The 17,119-nt window shown below is 44.9% G+C and overlaps 1 protein-coding gene across 1 annotated transcript in view; it reads right to left on the minus strand.

Annotated features, from left to right (window-relative positions):
- Positions 1-1,359: 1,359 nt before the first annotated feature.
- LOC115085842 (E3 ubiquitin-protein ligase TRIM41-like) overlaps positions 1,360-17,119 on the minus strand; it is a 77,667-nt gene continuing 61,907 nt past the window's right edge. Inside the window, exons 6-8 of the mRNA XM_029592338.1 lie at positions 9,920-9,925; positions 9,790-9,819; positions 1,360-1,530 (exon numbers count right to left, since the gene is read on the minus strand). Of these exons, the coding sequence (XP_029448198.1) occupies positions 1,509-1,530; positions 9,790-9,819; positions 9,920-9,925 (58 nt within the window). The 3' untranslated portion in view covers positions 1,360-1,508. The remainder of the gene's footprint in view (positions 1,531-9,789; positions 9,820-9,919; positions 9,926-17,119) is intronic.

Raw genomic sequence — 17,119 nt, forward strand, 5'->3', positions numbered from 1 at the left:
GAGCCAGTGAGGGTTTGGGAGAATGTGCAGAGATGAGATTTATTCTCTGCATTGTAAAATGAAACTTCCCCTCCCTCATAGTCCAGGAGAATCCCCACTGCCCGGGGGCTCTCACTCCCAGCCTGGCACTGGGAGGATCCTCAGAGCTGCTTTATAAGTACAGAAGAAAGGCAGGAGAGAGCCAGTGAGGGTGTGGGAGAAGGTGTAGAGATGAGATTTATTCTCTGCATTGTAAAATGAAACTTCCCCTGCCTCATAGTCCAGGAGAATCCCCACTGCCCGGGTCTCTCACTCCCAGCCTGGCACTGGGAGGATCCTCAGAGCTGCTTTATAAGTACAGAAGAAAGGCAGGAGAGAGGGAGTGAGGGTGTGGGAGGAGGTGTAGAGATGAGATTTATTCTCTGCATTGTAAAATGAAACTTCCCCTGCCTCATAGTCCAGGAGAATCCCCACTGCCCGGGGTCTCTCACTCCCAGCCTGGCACTGGGAGGATCCTCAGAGCTGCTTTATAAGTACAGAAGAAAGGCAGGAGAGAGCCAGTGAGGGTTTGGGAGAATGTGCAGAGATGAGATTTATTCTCTGCATTGTAAAATGAAACTTCCCCTCCCTCATAGTCCAGGAGAATCCCCACTGCCCGGGGGCTCTCACTCCCAGCCTGGCACTGGGAGGATCCTCAGAGCTGCTTTATAAGTACAGAAGAAAGGCAGGAGAGAGCCAGTGAGGGTGTGGGAGAAGGTGTAGAGATGAGATTTATTCTCTGCATTGTAAAATGAAACTTCCCCTGCCTCATAGTCCAGGAGAATCCCCACTGCCCGGGGTCTCTCACTCCCAGCCTGGCACTGGGAGGATCCTCAGAGCTGCTTTATAAGTACAGAAGAAAGGCAGGAGAGAGGGAGTGAGGGTGTGGGAGGAGGTGTAGAGATGAGATTTATTCTCTGCATTGTAAAATGAAACTTCCCCTGCCTCATAGTCCAGGAGAATCCCCACTGCCCGGGGTCTCTCACTCTCAGCCTGGCACTGGGAGGATCCACAGAGCTGCTTTATAAGTACAGAAGAAAGGCAGGAGAGAGCCAGTGAGGGTGTGGGAGAAGGTGTAGAGATGAGATTTATTATCTGCATTGTAAAATGAAACTTCCCCTGCCTCATAGTCCAGGAGAATCCCCACTGCCCGGGGGCTCTCACTCAGGGGGAGCTCGGTCCTGGGGGAGGTGAGGGCCCAGCATTTACCTCCAGGCCACAGCCTCACTCCCCAGTATCCCTCCTCAGGTGATGGTGAGATCTCCCCCTCCCTCCTCACAGAGTCTCTGCACACCCCCAGCTCACAGATACCCCCCAGCCCCAGCCCCACCCCCACCTCCCAGTAATGTCTCCCCGAGGTGAAGCCCTCACGCCCCAGCACACAGGAATGAGAATCAAATCTCCGGGGACTGCGGGGGAGGCTCTGCTTTCTCTCTCCCCCTCTGACCCTTTTCCCATCCTCAGACAGGAGGAGCTCAGGATGCGCAGTTTCAGGATCCAGAGTCACAGGCACTGCAGAGAGGAGGAGACATTAATAAACATGAGCACCCACTCCTCATTGGCTCCTCACACACCTCTAACCCCCATTGGTTCCCTGTACACCCGGCTCTAACTCTCATTGGCTCCTCACTCTCCCAACCCCTAAACCTCATTGGCTGCTCCCTGAGTCAGTTCCTTAGTCTATGAGAGGAGCTCTGTTATTGGCTGTCACTCACTGACAGGGCTCATCATACCAGCGATCCTATTGGCCGGCTGCTCTCCATTATCTCCCATTGGACTGATTCCCCTGATGTCATCAGTGACAGGGAGATTCTAATTGGCTAATTCTCTGCCGGGCTTCGTTATAACTCACAACCCCATTGGCCTCCTCTTCCCATTTATATTTCCCTACCCTGGAACCCCTCACCCTGTGACCCCCCTCCATTAAAGCCAGGGGCAGTCCTTAGTATAAGGGGCGGGGTCTGTGTCACTTCCTGTATGCGCTCCGGGGGCAGGAAGTGCAGTAATTGCCCTGTGCAGCAGGAGGGGGCGGTGCTGGCGCTGGGGTCTGCACTGGGAGAAGCTGCACCGACCACACAGGCAGGAAGGAGACGCAGAGAGCGGAAAGAGCGGGGGCAGCACAGAGCAAGGGGCAGAGGAGAGGGAAGGCTGCAGGGCCGGCAGAGTCACAGCTGAGAAGGGGGAGGGCTGTGGGATGCAGAGGTGGAGGGGGAGGAGAGGGAGGATGATTTCAGACAGAAGGTGGGTGAGGGGCAGGGAATGGAGGGACGGTGATAGTGATGGAGGAAGAGCCAGGGGAGCTCAGGAGGCTGTAGGGGCAGCAGCTTTGAAGGGATCTGAAGGCTTCAACCTGACAAAGGACAACCTGAAACTCCTGCCAAACAGGACTTCATGTACCAGAATTCCCTACTTCATGACGGGTTTACTTACAGTCTGCAATACAGCTGTAATTAGGACATTGAGAAACTCTCTGTCAGCACATTGCACATTTTCATTTTTTTGGCTTCGCTGTTCTTATTCTCTGATAAGCTTTCACTGCTGTAACCTAGATTAGAACAATGGATGTATTATGTGAAGGGCTGTATTACTGCAGACTCGTGAATTCCTTTCCAGAACTGCAAGTCCCAGCAGCCTCTCCTGCAGAACATGGGAGAAGTTTCACGAAAGTTCCAGGGTGTCTAGGGAGGGGGTCAGTAGCCCCTTCAGCCGGGATGTGCTTGCTCAGCAATGCTTAGAACGCATGTGTAAAAGATAAGAACTATAAAGTGCATAAGAGTCTGCTCCTGAAGGGGAGGGGCATGCAGTTGTACTAAGCCATTGTCTTAGCTGCATCTTGCTGGCAATAAAAGTCTATCTTTACGGATCAGTTGTCTGGGCCTCCTTTCTGAGATTAGAGACGGTTACATTTGGCGAGCCTCAGCCAGGAGGTACCGGGGACGCTATTTTAGCCCCCAGTGGGTCCCGAGGTTTGGTGGCGGAGCGATCCCCCAGACTTACTTGGTGAGTGGCCACCGCTGAGTTCAGCGATCAGGTTTCTGAGGGGACCGTTCCACAGAAATTCTTCTGAGACCTCTGGGCTGGTGATCCGGGAAGAAGGCTTTCGTGACGATCGGAAGACCCCTGCAGGCGAGTATTATGGGAACAATAGAGGAAGTAAAGAATAGATAAAAGAGTAACCGGTCCATCCCCGAACGGACCGAGGGGGCTTTGATCACACCCCGCGCAGTGTTTTAGTAGGAATTCCGTTCCGAAAGCCACGCGCATAAGAGAAATTATAAGTGAAGTGTACAATAGTGGAAATAGGTTTCTTGTTGTGTGAAAGAGAGTGCATTTTCAGCTGAAGGTACCCTTAGGAAAAATTTCTATTGTGGTAGATCGGTTAGACAAATTTCTTTTTATGATCAAATGCATTATTTCTTTTGATCTACTCTGGTGATGCAGACTATTTTTACTTAAGGAAAACTTATTAAAAGTGATTGTGAATTATTTATCTGTATATGTGTACTGAACAGTGGCAGTTAGCCTGCGAGCATGGAGCTTGCAATCTTGTCTTGGTTATTCAAGCAAGCTTTCCAAGACACAATTTAATAACACAAGTCAAGGACACATTCCAAGGTCTCCACAAAACCCTCAACCATTAATCATGCCTTTTGTACATAGCATTTAATTTATTTATACCGTTTAACCGTTTATTCTTTCCTATCTCTTCCTTCTTCTCCAAGTTCTGCTACCCTTGTTATTTGTAACTGCTCCTTCGGTCACCACAGTTCGAGTTGATGTATTTAATGCACTCCCGTTTCATGAAAACCAGCAAGATATGTTTTCATGATTGCCGGTATATAAAAACCTTAAATAAATAAATAAATAAATAAATAAATAAATAAATAAATAAATCAATCTGTTTTTTTGTGTGTCAGGTTTCTGCTGTAGTAAATGCATTACAATGTTATGGACAAAGCGCTGGGAGCTGGAGGGTTAACTAGTTAGGCTGGGCAGAGGCTGCTTCTCAGCGGGACAGTTTAACCCCTAAAACATTTCTCTGGTACGTTTGGGTTTTCAAATTATTAATTAAGGATTGTGATGTATGTAACTGCTATCTGTGAATTGCTAGCACATGTACCAGGGATTTTTTTAATTGCTTTTAATTGTTTTAAACCCTAATGGGAAGAGATTTTTGGTTTACAGATGCTGCACAAGATCCTTCATTACTTAATCCAGAGAGTTAAGATATTTTAGTTTGTTATTAAAGTAGAGATGTGTTTCCTGCATTCATTGTATTAAAAGGTAAACTTCGAATGTGTCAATTATAAGTAAGATATTGTGTTTTGCATTTCCTTGATTACTCACAAGATGATCTGTAGTTTACAATCAGACCATTGCATATGTCATTTGACAGACATAATATGATGGACATTTTATAGCAGCAAATTCATTATTACAGTACAAAAATGTAATTATGGAATGGCTGTGCGTTTCAATGCTGGCGTTGTTAATCAGAAGTTTTCAGTTTTCTCATATCTTCTATCCCAGTGTCCTCCCTATGCTTATCCTTCACTCGATACATCCACAGGTTAGTCAATTTATTGTTTTTTTTTTCATTTCTGGCAGGGCACCTGTACAATAAGAATATTCTCTAATGTTAATTATTGTTCTTACTTGTTTCCTATATATTATCTGTTATTTAAAAGTTACATTGGAACGCATGATAAAGTATGAACTCCCTTTTGCTGACGCAGTTTATTTTGAAGCTGTCTCTGGGAAAATTAGAGGAGAAATGATTAAGAATGGGACCTTTGTTAAAGCTTTGTTAAATATGCAGGGCATAGCGAGTGGCAAGATAAGACAGCTGCAGTTCTGACTGTGGGAATTACAGGATGCCATTTGTAAAAACACAGAGAAAACAAAGACTTAATAGTAAAAATTTTGATTCAGTGGCAGGCGCAAGATAAGGATTATTGAAGTTGTGGGCAAGAGAAGGGGCCACTATGCAAGATTAGGAACAAGAGCAAATATGATTCGGCCCGCATGATAAAGTAGTGGCCCCCACACACACACATATATATATATATACTGCAATTATGTTCTTTTACCACTGGTGGGGGCTGGGCTCTGGCTATTACCATATGTTCTTAGTGTTTGCAATGTAATTGGTACAAGGCTTCCAAGGGTTTGATCATCCCTCCTGCACACCTAAAGCGCCCCCCTGGATCCTTGCCTGCAGATCCAGGTTGACTTTATTGAATTAACCCAATGCCAAACTTACAAGTATGAAGGAAGCAATGTTTTGCAGCTTCTCAGCCTCGTCAGAACTGATCTGCCTCCAGGCGCAGGTCACCTATTCAATTTCCAGATGGACTGTGATCTTTTCATCGTATTTTGAGGTGTATGGGAACAGGGATCAGGAAGAGAAGAAAAGGGCCCGTCCCTGCAACCAGGAACTTAATAATAGACCCGACATCCGAAAGAAGCTGCAGAAGGCCAAAGGCTTTGAGGGCATGAGCCTCAGCCAGTTAAAAGCTATAGCAGACCAGGTATGTGGAAATAGAGAAGTGGAAGAGAAAAGAGAGAAGCAAGTAGAGACATGAAGGAGAAAGTGACTGTTAGCCACCGCTCTCGAGGACACTCGGACGGGAAGGAGCCAAGACAGTGGCAGACCGCGAAGAGGAGGGGGAACAAGACCCCCCTTGGGAAAGAATCAGTGTGCGTACTGCAAAAATGAAGGCCATTGGAAGAGAGACTGTGAAGAATGGCAAAAGAAATACGGGAGCCCTGCAGTGAATACTAACGACAAAAATGGACCTGCACCGACACAAAGGGGCCGAGGAGGAAGGAGATCGGACAACCCCCACTGGCAGATGGCGGGGGAGGCGACAAGGAGCATACAGCCTGAAGAGATCGGGAGGGAAGAATCCCCACTGACCCTCTGGTGGAGATCCACGAGGGAACACAACAAAAATCAGGGGCCTGTTGGACTCAGAGGCCAACGATCTGTCATGACTGCACCAATCGGCCCCCCCGACGAAAGAGACTGTTTCTATAGTGGGTGCCTCAGGTCAGGTACTCACTGCCCCTCTGCAGAAAGAATGAACTATACAAGTAGGCGGGACCATGGTATCCCTTATCGGACGGGACTAGCTGTGTAAACTACAGACCACATTGAGATTTCAACCAACAGGGGAAGTTAAAGCCTCCTTCGGGGACTATCCAGTGATACTCATCTGCCCCCTCAGGGAGAAATGGAGATTACTTCCTCAAATACCCAGAAGGCACCCCATCATCGACAGAGACGGGATTTGTCCTGGAGGATTAGTCGTGAACGCCCCCAGTCTGGATCGAACTAAAGCAAGGCGCCCAAATAGTTAACCAAACCCAATACCCCGTGCCATATGCCGCCAGATGCAGTAATCGGACCAGAAACACCTGAAACAACCAGATCTGAGTGGAACACGCCTCTATTGCCGGGAAAGAAACCAGATTCCACAGAATACAGATCAGTTCAGGACCTGCAGAAGGTCAACAGCCAGATCATGGACCTGGTGGCCCTGGTCCCAACCCGTATTCCATCATGGCCCAAATCCCAGCAAGAACTGTGCAGGATTTGAGGAAAGTGAATACTCAAGTGGCAGATTTGGTAGCACTTGTGCCAAATCCGTATTCAATCCTGGCTCAAGTTTCTTCTAGTTCCAAGTGGTACAGTGTTATTGATCTCAAAGATGCTTTCTTCTCCGTTCCGGTAGCGGAGGAATGTCAGAAGATTTATGCCTTCACATGGGAAAATGCACACACTGGAGTAAAGCAGCAGTACACATGGACTCGCTTGCCTCAAGGGTTCAAGCATTCACCTACGTTGTTTGGTGAACAACTGGCAAAAGACTTGAAGATGTATCAAGTTATGTATGGGCCAGTAATACAATATGTGGATGACCTTCTGTTTCGAGAAACGTATCTTGAATGTGCAGTAGCCACCCTCCACTTGTTAAAGACGTTGTACTCCAAAGGGTACCGTGCAAGTAAAAAGAAAGCGCAAATTTGTGAATTGGAAGTAGAATACTTGGGCTTCCAAATCCGTGAAGGCACTCGTCGTCTTGGAATCTCCCGTACTAGTTCTATAAGAGATCAACCTGTACCCACTTGTAAGAAGGAGCTTCGAGCATTCCTAGGAGCCGCAGGATTCTGTAGACTTTGGATTGCAAACTATGCAATTTTAGCCCAACCATTATATGATAAACTACGAGGAAAATAATCGGAATCTCATCCCTTCCAGTGGGAAGGACACGAACTAGCAAAATTGCATCAACTAAAAGAAGCCTTGGTCGCACCCCCTGCGCTAGGATTACCGGATGTGATGAAACCATTTCATCTGTTCATCGATGAAAAGAAAGGAATGGACAATGTTGCAAAAGGATGGCCTGGTTGCCTTCAAAGCATTGCTGCTGCATGCTTACTGATACCCGAAGCTGTTAAGCTAACATTTGGACAGACTTTACAAGTAACAACTCCTCATACTATTCAAGGACTACTAGAGACTCATGGACCAAAATGGATGACTAATTCACGTCTCGTCAAGTATTAAGCCTTACTGTGTGAAACACCTGAAATTCAAATACAGGACAGCAAAAACTTGAACCCGGCCACTCTTATGCCGGCAGCTGAACCAGTTGCCCATGACTGTGAAGAAGTCATGACTACAATACATTCCAGTAGACCAGACCTGAGGGATCAATCCTGGCAAGGAGCTTGGACTTTATTCACTGATGGGAGCAGCCAAATCATTCATGAGATACGTTCTGCTGTTGTATCCGAAGATGAAATCATTGAGGCTCAACCTCTTCCCCCAGGAACGTCTGCACAAAAAGCTGAACTAATTGCCCTTACTCGAGCTCTGCAGTTGGCAGAAGGACAAACTGTAAATATCTATACAGACTCTAAATATGCCTTCCTTACAATTCAAGTGCATGGAGCATTATAGAGGGAAAACAATTGAACAATGCATCAGAAGTACGTGAATTACTAGACGCAGTTTGGCTACCTCGCAAGGTGGCTGTAATGCATTGCAAAGCACACACCAGGAAATCAAACCCTATTGTCAAGGAAATCAGAGAGCAGATGAAGCAGCAAAAAGGGGCAACTCGGGAACCCTTCCAAGCAGTATTAATTGTATTGAATCATCAGGCTTCAGGCAGTCCTGGAGCTCATCACCAACGACTGCTTTCGCTCTTAAACTCTGGGCAAAACAAAATACCAAAATTATGACTGCAGTGTACCAGAATAGATTGGTTTTAGATTACCCTCTGGCCCAGGAAGGAGGGTTTGTGGAACATTTAACCTCTCCAATTGTTGTTTATAGGTAGATGACCAAAACAAGTTTATCCAAGACATCACTGATCGCATGGTCAAGATGGCTCACGTCCCTGACCAGCAGTGGAATAGTGCTTGGGACTGGACCAATGGATTCCGTGGTTTGTTTTCCATGATCGGTGGATTTAAGAGCTTGTTTGTTATCCCAGCCAGTTTAATTCTGTTTTGTCTTTTAGGACCCTGAATTATTCCTTTCTTGCTCAAACCGCCTTCGTCGGGTGATGAAGGACATTGCTGAAAGCAAAACAGCCACGCAGCTCCTGTCACTGTACATGTATTCCTCTGAGCCTATAGAACCTGTTTAACCATCCTCATGTTTTATCCTGGGCCATCTTCCCATACATGACAAGTTCGGGCTACAAAGGGGGGTGGAGCCAATAGGGCCCATCCGTCTCAAACCCGTGAAGAAACCATCGGACTGTTTGGGAAATTAGGGCCCTCTGAGAACTCAAATTGCTAATTTTTCTTGTTTCTGTTTCTTTTAGCTCCACAGCTGCGTTGTGATGGTGTGATACTTTTCATAAAGAATGATAAGTATCAAAGGGGGGAATGAAGGGGTCTGAAGGCTTCAACCTGACAAAGGACAACCTGAAACTCCTGCCAAACAGGACTTCATGTACCAGAATTCCCTGCTTCATGACGGGTTTACTTACAGTCTGCAATACAGCTGTAATTAGGACATTGAGAAACTCTCTGTCAGCACATTGCACATTTTCATTTTTTGGCTTCGCTGTTCTTATTCTCTGATAAGCTTTCACTGCTGTAACCTAGATTAGAACAATGGATGTATTATGTGAAGGGCTGTATTACTGCAGACTCGCGAATTCCTTTCCAGAACTGCAAGTCCCAGCAGCCTCTCCTGCAGAACATGGGAGAAGTTTCACGAAGGTTCCAGGGTGTCTAGGGAGGGGGTCAGTAGCCCCTTCAGCCGGAATATGCTTGCTCAGCAATGCTTAGAACGCATGTGTAAAAGATAAGAACTGTAAAGTGCATAAGAGTCTGCTCCTGAAGGGGAGGGGCAGGCAGTTGTACTGAGCCTTTGTCTTAGCTGCATCTTGCTGGCAATAAAAGTCTATCTTTACGGATCAGTTGTCTGGGCCTCCTTTCTGACTTTTAGAGATGGTTACAGCTTCACAGCTGAGAGGGGAAAGGGGGGAGGGCTAGGGGATGCAGAGGTGGAGGGGGAGGAGAGGGAGGATGATTTCAGACAGAAGGTGGGTGAGGGGCAGGGAATGGAGGGACGGTGATAGTGATGAAGGAAGAGCCAGGGGAGCTCAGGAGGCTGTAGGGGCAGCAGATTCACAGCTGAGAGGGGGGAAAGGAAGGGGAAGGCTGAGGCTGGAGGAGACTCTGTAGCAGCTCTCATTCATAGACTGGATCATTTGTATAATTAGTTATATCAGAGGCAGTTACCTGCATATCTGCCACATCCCATCCACCACTCTGAATTAAAACAAAGAGAAACACGGATCAGAGGTCAGAGAAGAGAAATAAATACAGTGCCAGGCAGAAATATATTTATCAGACTGTGAATAAAACTTACCCAGTCCTGCAGGGCGGGAAGAAACAGTAAGAAATAGAGAAATGTTAGAGCTTCCAGGTTATAAAACGTCCATCAGAGAACTTGAGACATTTCCTCTGTTATAAAGAAAGAACTTGGCATTTTATATGCGCTAGAATAGAATCATAAACAGATATTTATACAAATGATAATTCTCTGTTTTTATGTGCATCAGACGTGTAACAGAAATCCCAGACAAATTCACGCTGTCTTCTTATTGCTATTTGACAGATAATTCAGAATTGTCAGAGGTTCCTCTTTGGGATTTTATTGATTTCTGAGCCAGGAAGTGATTCTGCATTTTGTCTCCTGTTCTAAGGCTGATGCTGAGGATACAATCAGGATAACATTGCTGGGACTTCTCAGGGTAATTATCAAAGACATTTCTAGTGGTAAAAAGCATTAATTGTGTCCCCTCAATGTGGCTGAAGGAACAAGGGCTGAGTGGAGAGGTTTCCAGGGATGTTAAAGGTGCACCTGTTGAGTGAAGGTGTTCCCAGGGTGTGGGTATTAAAGTAGCACACATTGACTGGAAGCATTCCCAGGGGGAGGGTGCTAAAGATGCATGCAGTGAGTGGAGATGTTCCCCGGGGGAGGGTGCTAAAGATGCATGCAGTGAGTGGAGAGGTTACCAGGGGGAGGGTGCTAAAGATGCATGCAGTGAGTGGAGATGTTCCCGGGGGGAGGGTGCTAAAGATGCATGCAGTGAGTGGAGATGTTCCCTGGGGGAGAGTGCTAAAGATGCATGCAGTGAGTGGAGATGTTCCCACGGGGATGGTGCTAAACATGCATGCAGTGAGTGGAGATGTTCCTGGGGGGGGGGGGGGGGGCTATAGATGCATGCAGTGAGTGGAGATGTTCCCGGGGGTGTGTGTGTGCTAAAGATGCATGCAGTGAGTGGAGATGTTCCCTGGGGGAGGGTGCTAAAGATGCATGCAGTGAGTGGAGATGTTTCCAGGGGGAGGGTGCTAAAGATGCAAGCAGTGAGTGGAGATGTTCCTGGGGGGGGGGCTGCATGCAGTGAGTGGAGATGTTCCCGGGGGTGTGTGTGTGCTAAAGATGCATGCAGTGAGTGGAGATGTTCCCTGGCGAGGGTGCTAAAGATGCATGCAGTGAGTGGAGATGTTCCCGGGGGTAGGTTACTAAAGATGCATGCAGTGAGTGAAGATGTTCCTGGGGGTAGGTTGCTAAAGATGCATGCAGTGAGCAGAGATGTTCCCTTGGGTAGAGGATGCTAAAGATGCCTGCTGTGAGTGAAGATGTTTCCGGGGGTAGGCTGCTAAAGATGCATGCAGTGAGTGGAGATGTTCCCAGGGCGAGAGTGCTAAAGGTGCATGCAGTGATTGGGGATGTTATCGGGGGGAGGGGGCTAAAGATGCACTCAGTGAGTGGAGATGCTCTTAGGGAAAGGGTGCTAAAGATACTTGCAGTGAGTGGAGATGTTCCCTGGGGAGGGGGCTAAAGATGCATGCAGTGAGTGGAAATGTTCCTGGGGGGAGGGTGCTAAAGGTGCATGCAGTGAGTGGGGATGTTCCCGGGGGGAGGGTGCTAAAGATGCATGTAGTGGGTGGAGATGTTCCCGGGAGGAGGGTGATATAGATGCATGCAGTGAGTGGAGATGTTCCCGGGAGGAGGGTGCTAAAGATACTTGCAGTGAGTGGAGATGTTCCCTGGGGGAGAGTGCTAAAGATCCATGCAGTGAGTGGAGATGTTCCTGGGGGGAGGGTGCTAAAGATGAATGCAGTGAGTGGAGATGTTCCTGGGGGGAGGGTGCTAAAGATGCAGGCAGTGAGTGGAGATGTTCCAGGGGGAGGGTGCTAAAGATGAATGCAGTGAGTGGAGATGTTCCAGGGGGAGGGTGCTAAAGATGAATGCAGTGAGTGGAGATGTTCCTGGGGGGAGGGTGCTAAAGATGCAGGCAGTGAGTGGAGATGTTCCAGGGGGAGGGTGCTAAAGATGAATGCAGTGAGTGGAGATGTTCCCGGGGGGAGGGTGCTAAAGATGAATGCAGTGAGTGGAGATGTTCCTCGGGGAGGGTGCTAAAGGTGCATGCAGTCAGTGGAGACGTTCCCAGGGGGATGGTGCTAAAGATTTACTCAGTGAGTGGAGATGTTCCCGGGGGGAGGGTGCTAAAGATGAATGCAGTGAGTGGAGATGTTCCTCGGGGAGGGTGCTAAAGGTGCATGCAGTCAGTGGAGACGTTCCCAGGGGGATGGTGCTAAAGATTTACTCAGTGAGTGGAGATGTTCCCGGGGGGAGGGCGCTAAAGATGCATGCAGCGAGTGGAGATGTTCCTGGGGGGAGGGTGCTAAAGATGCAAGCAGTGAGTGGAGATGTACCTGCCGAGGAGGAAGGGGGTTGGGGGCGATCATGGAAAGATCACAGGGGGAGTGAGAGGAACTGAGTGACAGAAGGACTGAGCTGCTCTCTCAGTTAGTAAAACACAATATTCACAGTAAAGTGAGGACTTATCTGTATATAAAATTAAATATTACATGGGGTCATATTCAGTAGGAAGTTAGTGACAGATGGACTGAGCTGCTCTCTCTGTTGGTAAAACACAATATTCACAGTGAATTGAGGACTTATCTGTATATAAAGTTAAATATTCCATGGGGGTCATATTCAGTAGGAAGTGAGTGACAGATGGACTGAGCTGCTCTCTCAGTTAGTAAAACATAATATTCACAGTAAAGTGATGACTTATCTGTATATAAAGTTAAATATTACATGGGGTCATATTCAGTAGGAAGTTAGTGACAGATGGACTGAGCTGCTCTCTCTGTTGGTAAAACACAATATTCACAGTGAATTGAGGACTTATCTGTATATAAAGTTAAATATTACATGGGGGTCATATTCAGTAGGAAGTGAGTGACAGATGGACTGAGCTGCTCTCTCTGTTGGTAAAACACAATATTCACAGTAAAGTGATGACTTATCTGTATATAAAGTTAAATATTACATGGGGTCATATTCAGTAGGAAGTGAGTGACAGATGGACTGAGCTCCTCTCTCTGTTGGTAAAACACAATATAAACAGTAAAGTGAGGACTTATCTGTATATAAAGTTAAATATTACATGGGGGTCATATTCAGTAGGAAGTGAGTGACAGATGGACCGAGCTGCTCTCTCGTTGGTAAAACACAATATTCACAGTAAAGTGATGACTTATCTGTATATAAAGTTAAATATTACATGGGGGTCATATTCAGTAGGAAGTGAGTGACAGATGGACTGAGCTGCTGTCTCTGTTGGTAAAACACAATATTCACAGTAAAGTGATGACTTATCTGTATATAAAGTTAAATATTACATGGGGGTCATATTCAGTAGGAAGTGAGTGACAGATGGACTGAGCTGCTCTCTCTGTTGGTAAAACACAATATTCACAGTAAAGTGATGACTTATCTGTATATAAAGTTAAATATTACATGGGGGTCATATTCAGTAGGAAGTGAGTGACAGATGGACTGAGCTGCTGTCTCTGTTGGTAAAACACAATATTCACAGTAAAGTGATGACTTATCTCTATATAAAGTTAAATATTACATGGGGGTCATATTCAGTAGGAAGTGAGTGACAGATGGACTGAGCTGCTCTCTCTGTTGGTAAAACACAATATTCACAGTAAAGTGATGACTTATCTGTATATAAAGTTAAATATTACATGGGGGTCATATTCAGAAGGAAGTGAGTGACAGATGGACTGAGCTGCTCTCTCTGTTGGTAAAACACAATATTCACAGTAAAGTGAGGACTTATCTGTATATAAAGTTAAATATTACATGGGGGTCATATTCAGTAGGAAGTGAGTGACAGATGGACCGAGCTGCTCTCTCAGTTAGTAAAACATAATATTCACAGTAAAGTGAGGACTTATCTGTATATAAAGTTAAATATTACATGGGGGTCATATTCAGTAGGAAGTGAGTGACAGATGGACCGAGCTGCTCTCTCTGTTGGTAAAGCACAATATGCACAGTAAAGTGAGGACTTATCTGTATATAAAGTTAAATATTACATGGGGGTCATATTCAGTAGGAAGTGAGTGACAGATGGACTGAGCTGCTCCCTCTGTTGGTAAAACACAATATTCACAATAAAGTGAGGACTTATCTGTATATAAAGTTAAATATTACATGGGGGTCATATTCAGTAGGAAGTGAGTGACAGATGGTCTGAGCTGCTCTCTCTGGTGGTAAAGCACAATATTCACAGTAAAGTGAGGACTTATCTGTATATAAAGTTAAATATTACATGGGGGTCATATTCAGTAGGAAGTGAGTGACAGATGGACTGAGCTGCTCTCTCTGTTGGTAAAACACAATATTCACAGTAAAGTGATGATTTATCTGTGTATAAAGTTAAATATTACATGGGGTCATATTCAGTAGGAAGTTAGTGACAGATGGACTGAGCTGCTCTCTCTGTTGGTAAAACACAATATTCACAGTGAAGTGAGGACTTATCTGTATATAAAGTTAAATATTACATGGGGGTCATATTCAGTAGGAAGTGAGTGACAGATGGACTGAGCTGCTCTCTCTGTTGGTAAAACACAATATTCACAGTAAAGTGATGATTTATCTGTATATAAAGTTAAATATTACATGGGGTCATATTCAGTAGGAAGTTAGTGACAGATGGACTGAGCTGCTCTCTCTGTTGGTAAAACACAATATTCACAGTGAAGTGAGGACTTATCTGTATATAAAGTTAAATATTACATGGGGGTCATATTCAGTAGGAAGTGAGTGACAGATGGACTGAGCTGCTCTCTCGTTGGTAAAACACAATATTCACAGTAAAGTGATGACTTATCTGTATATAAAGTTAAATATTATATGGGGGTCATATTCAGTAGGAAGTGAGTGACAGATGGACTGAGCTGCTCTCTCTGTTGGTAAAACACAATATTCACAGTAAAGTGATGACTTATCTCTATATAAAGTTAAATATTACATGGGGGTCATATTCAGTAGGAAGTGAGTGACAGATGGACTGAGCTGCTCTCTCTGTTGGTAAAACACAATATTCACAGTAAAGTGATGACTTATCTGTATATAAAGTTAAATATTACATGGGGGTCATATTCAGAAGGAAGTGAGTGACAGATGGACTGAGCTGCTCTCTCTGTTGGTAAAACACAATATTCACAGTAAAGTGAGGACTTATCTGTATATAAAGTGAAATATTACATGGGGGTCATATTCAGAAGGAAGTGGGTGACACATGGACTGAGCTGCTCTCTCTGTAAAACACAATATTCACAGTAAAGTGAGGACTTATCTGTATATAAAGTTAAATATTACAAGGGGGTCATATTCAGTAGGAAGTGAGTGACAGATGGACTGAGCTGCTCTCTCTGTTGGTAAAACACAATATTCACAGTAAAGTGATGACTTATCTGTATATAAAGTTAAATATTACATGGGGGTCATATTCAGAAGGAAGTGAGTGACAGATGGACTGAGCTGCTCTCTCTGTTGGTAAAACACAATATTCACAGTAAAGTGAGGACTTATCTGTATATAAAGTGAAATATTACATGGGGGTCATATTCAGAAGGAAGTGGGTGACACATGGACTGAGCTGCTCTCTCTGTAAAACACAATATTCACAGTAAAGTGAGGACTTATCTGTATATAAAGTTAAATATTACAAGGGGGTCATATTCAGTAGGAAGTGAGTGACAGATGACCTGAGTTGCTCTCTCTGATGGTAAAACACAATATTCACAGTAAAGTGAGGACTTATCTGTATATAAAGTTAAATATTACATGAGGGGCATATTGGGTAGGAAGTGAGTGACAGATGGACTGAGCTGCTCTCTCGTTGGTAAAACACAATATTCACAGTAAAGTGATGACTTATCTGTATATAAAGTTAAATATTACATAGGGGTCATATTCAGCAGGAAGTGAGTGACAGATGGACTGAGCTGCTCTCTCTGATGGTAAAACACAATATTCACAGTAAAGTGATGACTTATCTGTATATAAAGTTAAATATTACAAGGGGGTCATATTCAGTAGGAAGTGAGTGACAGATGGACTGAGCTGCTCTCTCTGATGGTAAAACACAATATTCACAGTAAAGTGAGGACTTATCTGTATATAAAGTTAAATATTACAAGGGGGTCATATTCAGTAGGAAGTGAGTGACAGATGGACTGAGCTGCTCTCTCTGATGGTAAAACACAATATTCACAGTAAAGTGATGACTTATCTGTATATAAAGTTAAATATTACATGAGGGGCATATTGGGTAGGAAGTGAGTGACAGATGGACTGAGCTGCTCTCTCTGTTGGTAAAACACAATATTCACAGTAAAGTGAGGACTTATCTGTATATAAAGTGAAATATTACATGGGGGTCATATTCAGAAGGAAGTGGGTGACACATGGACTGAGCTGCTCTCTCTGTAAAACACAATATTCACAGTAAAGTGAGGACTTATCTGTATATAAAGTTAAATATTACAAGGGGGTCATATTCAGTAGGAAGTGAGTGACAGATGACCTGAGCTGCTCTCTCTGATGGTAAAACACAATATTCACAGTAAAGTGAGGACTTATCTGTATATAAAGTTAAATATTACATGAGGGGCATATTGGGTAGGAAGTGAGTGATAGATGGACTGAGCTGCTCTCTCTGTTGGTAAAACACAATATTCACAGTAAAGTGATGACTTATCTGTATATAAAGTTAAATATTACATGAGGGGCATATTGGGTAGGAAGTGAGTGATAGATGGACTGAGCTGCTCTCTCTGTTGGTAAAACACAATATTCACAGTAAAGTGATGACTTATCTGTATATAAAGTTAAATATTACATGGGGTCATATTCAGTAGGAAGTGGGTGACAGATGGACTGAGCTGCTCTCTCTGTTGGTAAAACACAATATTCACAGTAAAGTGATGACTTATCTGTATATAAAGTTAAATATTACATGGGGGTCATATTCAGTAGGCAGGTTACTGGACATTTTAGCATGTAAAGTTAGCGGGATAACTTGTGCTGTATGATTAGTGGGATAAACGTTTCTCTGAATTTACTTCCCTAAATCTGAGGGCTGCTTACGCTTCCAGCGCTCGTCGTAGCAGAAAAGTCCTGGAAGCACCGTAAGCATATAAGAGGTTCCCTCACTCCCAGCAGGGTTTCTGCTGCCCCGGG

This window comes from Rhinatrema bivittatum, chromosome 2 (genome assembly GCF_901001135.1).
Source record: "Rhinatrema bivittatum chromosome 2, aRhiBiv1.1, whole genome shotgun sequence".
Taxonomy (NCBI): Eukaryota; Metazoa; Chordata; class Amphibia; order Gymnophiona; family Rhinatrematidae; genus Rhinatrema; species Rhinatrema bivittatum.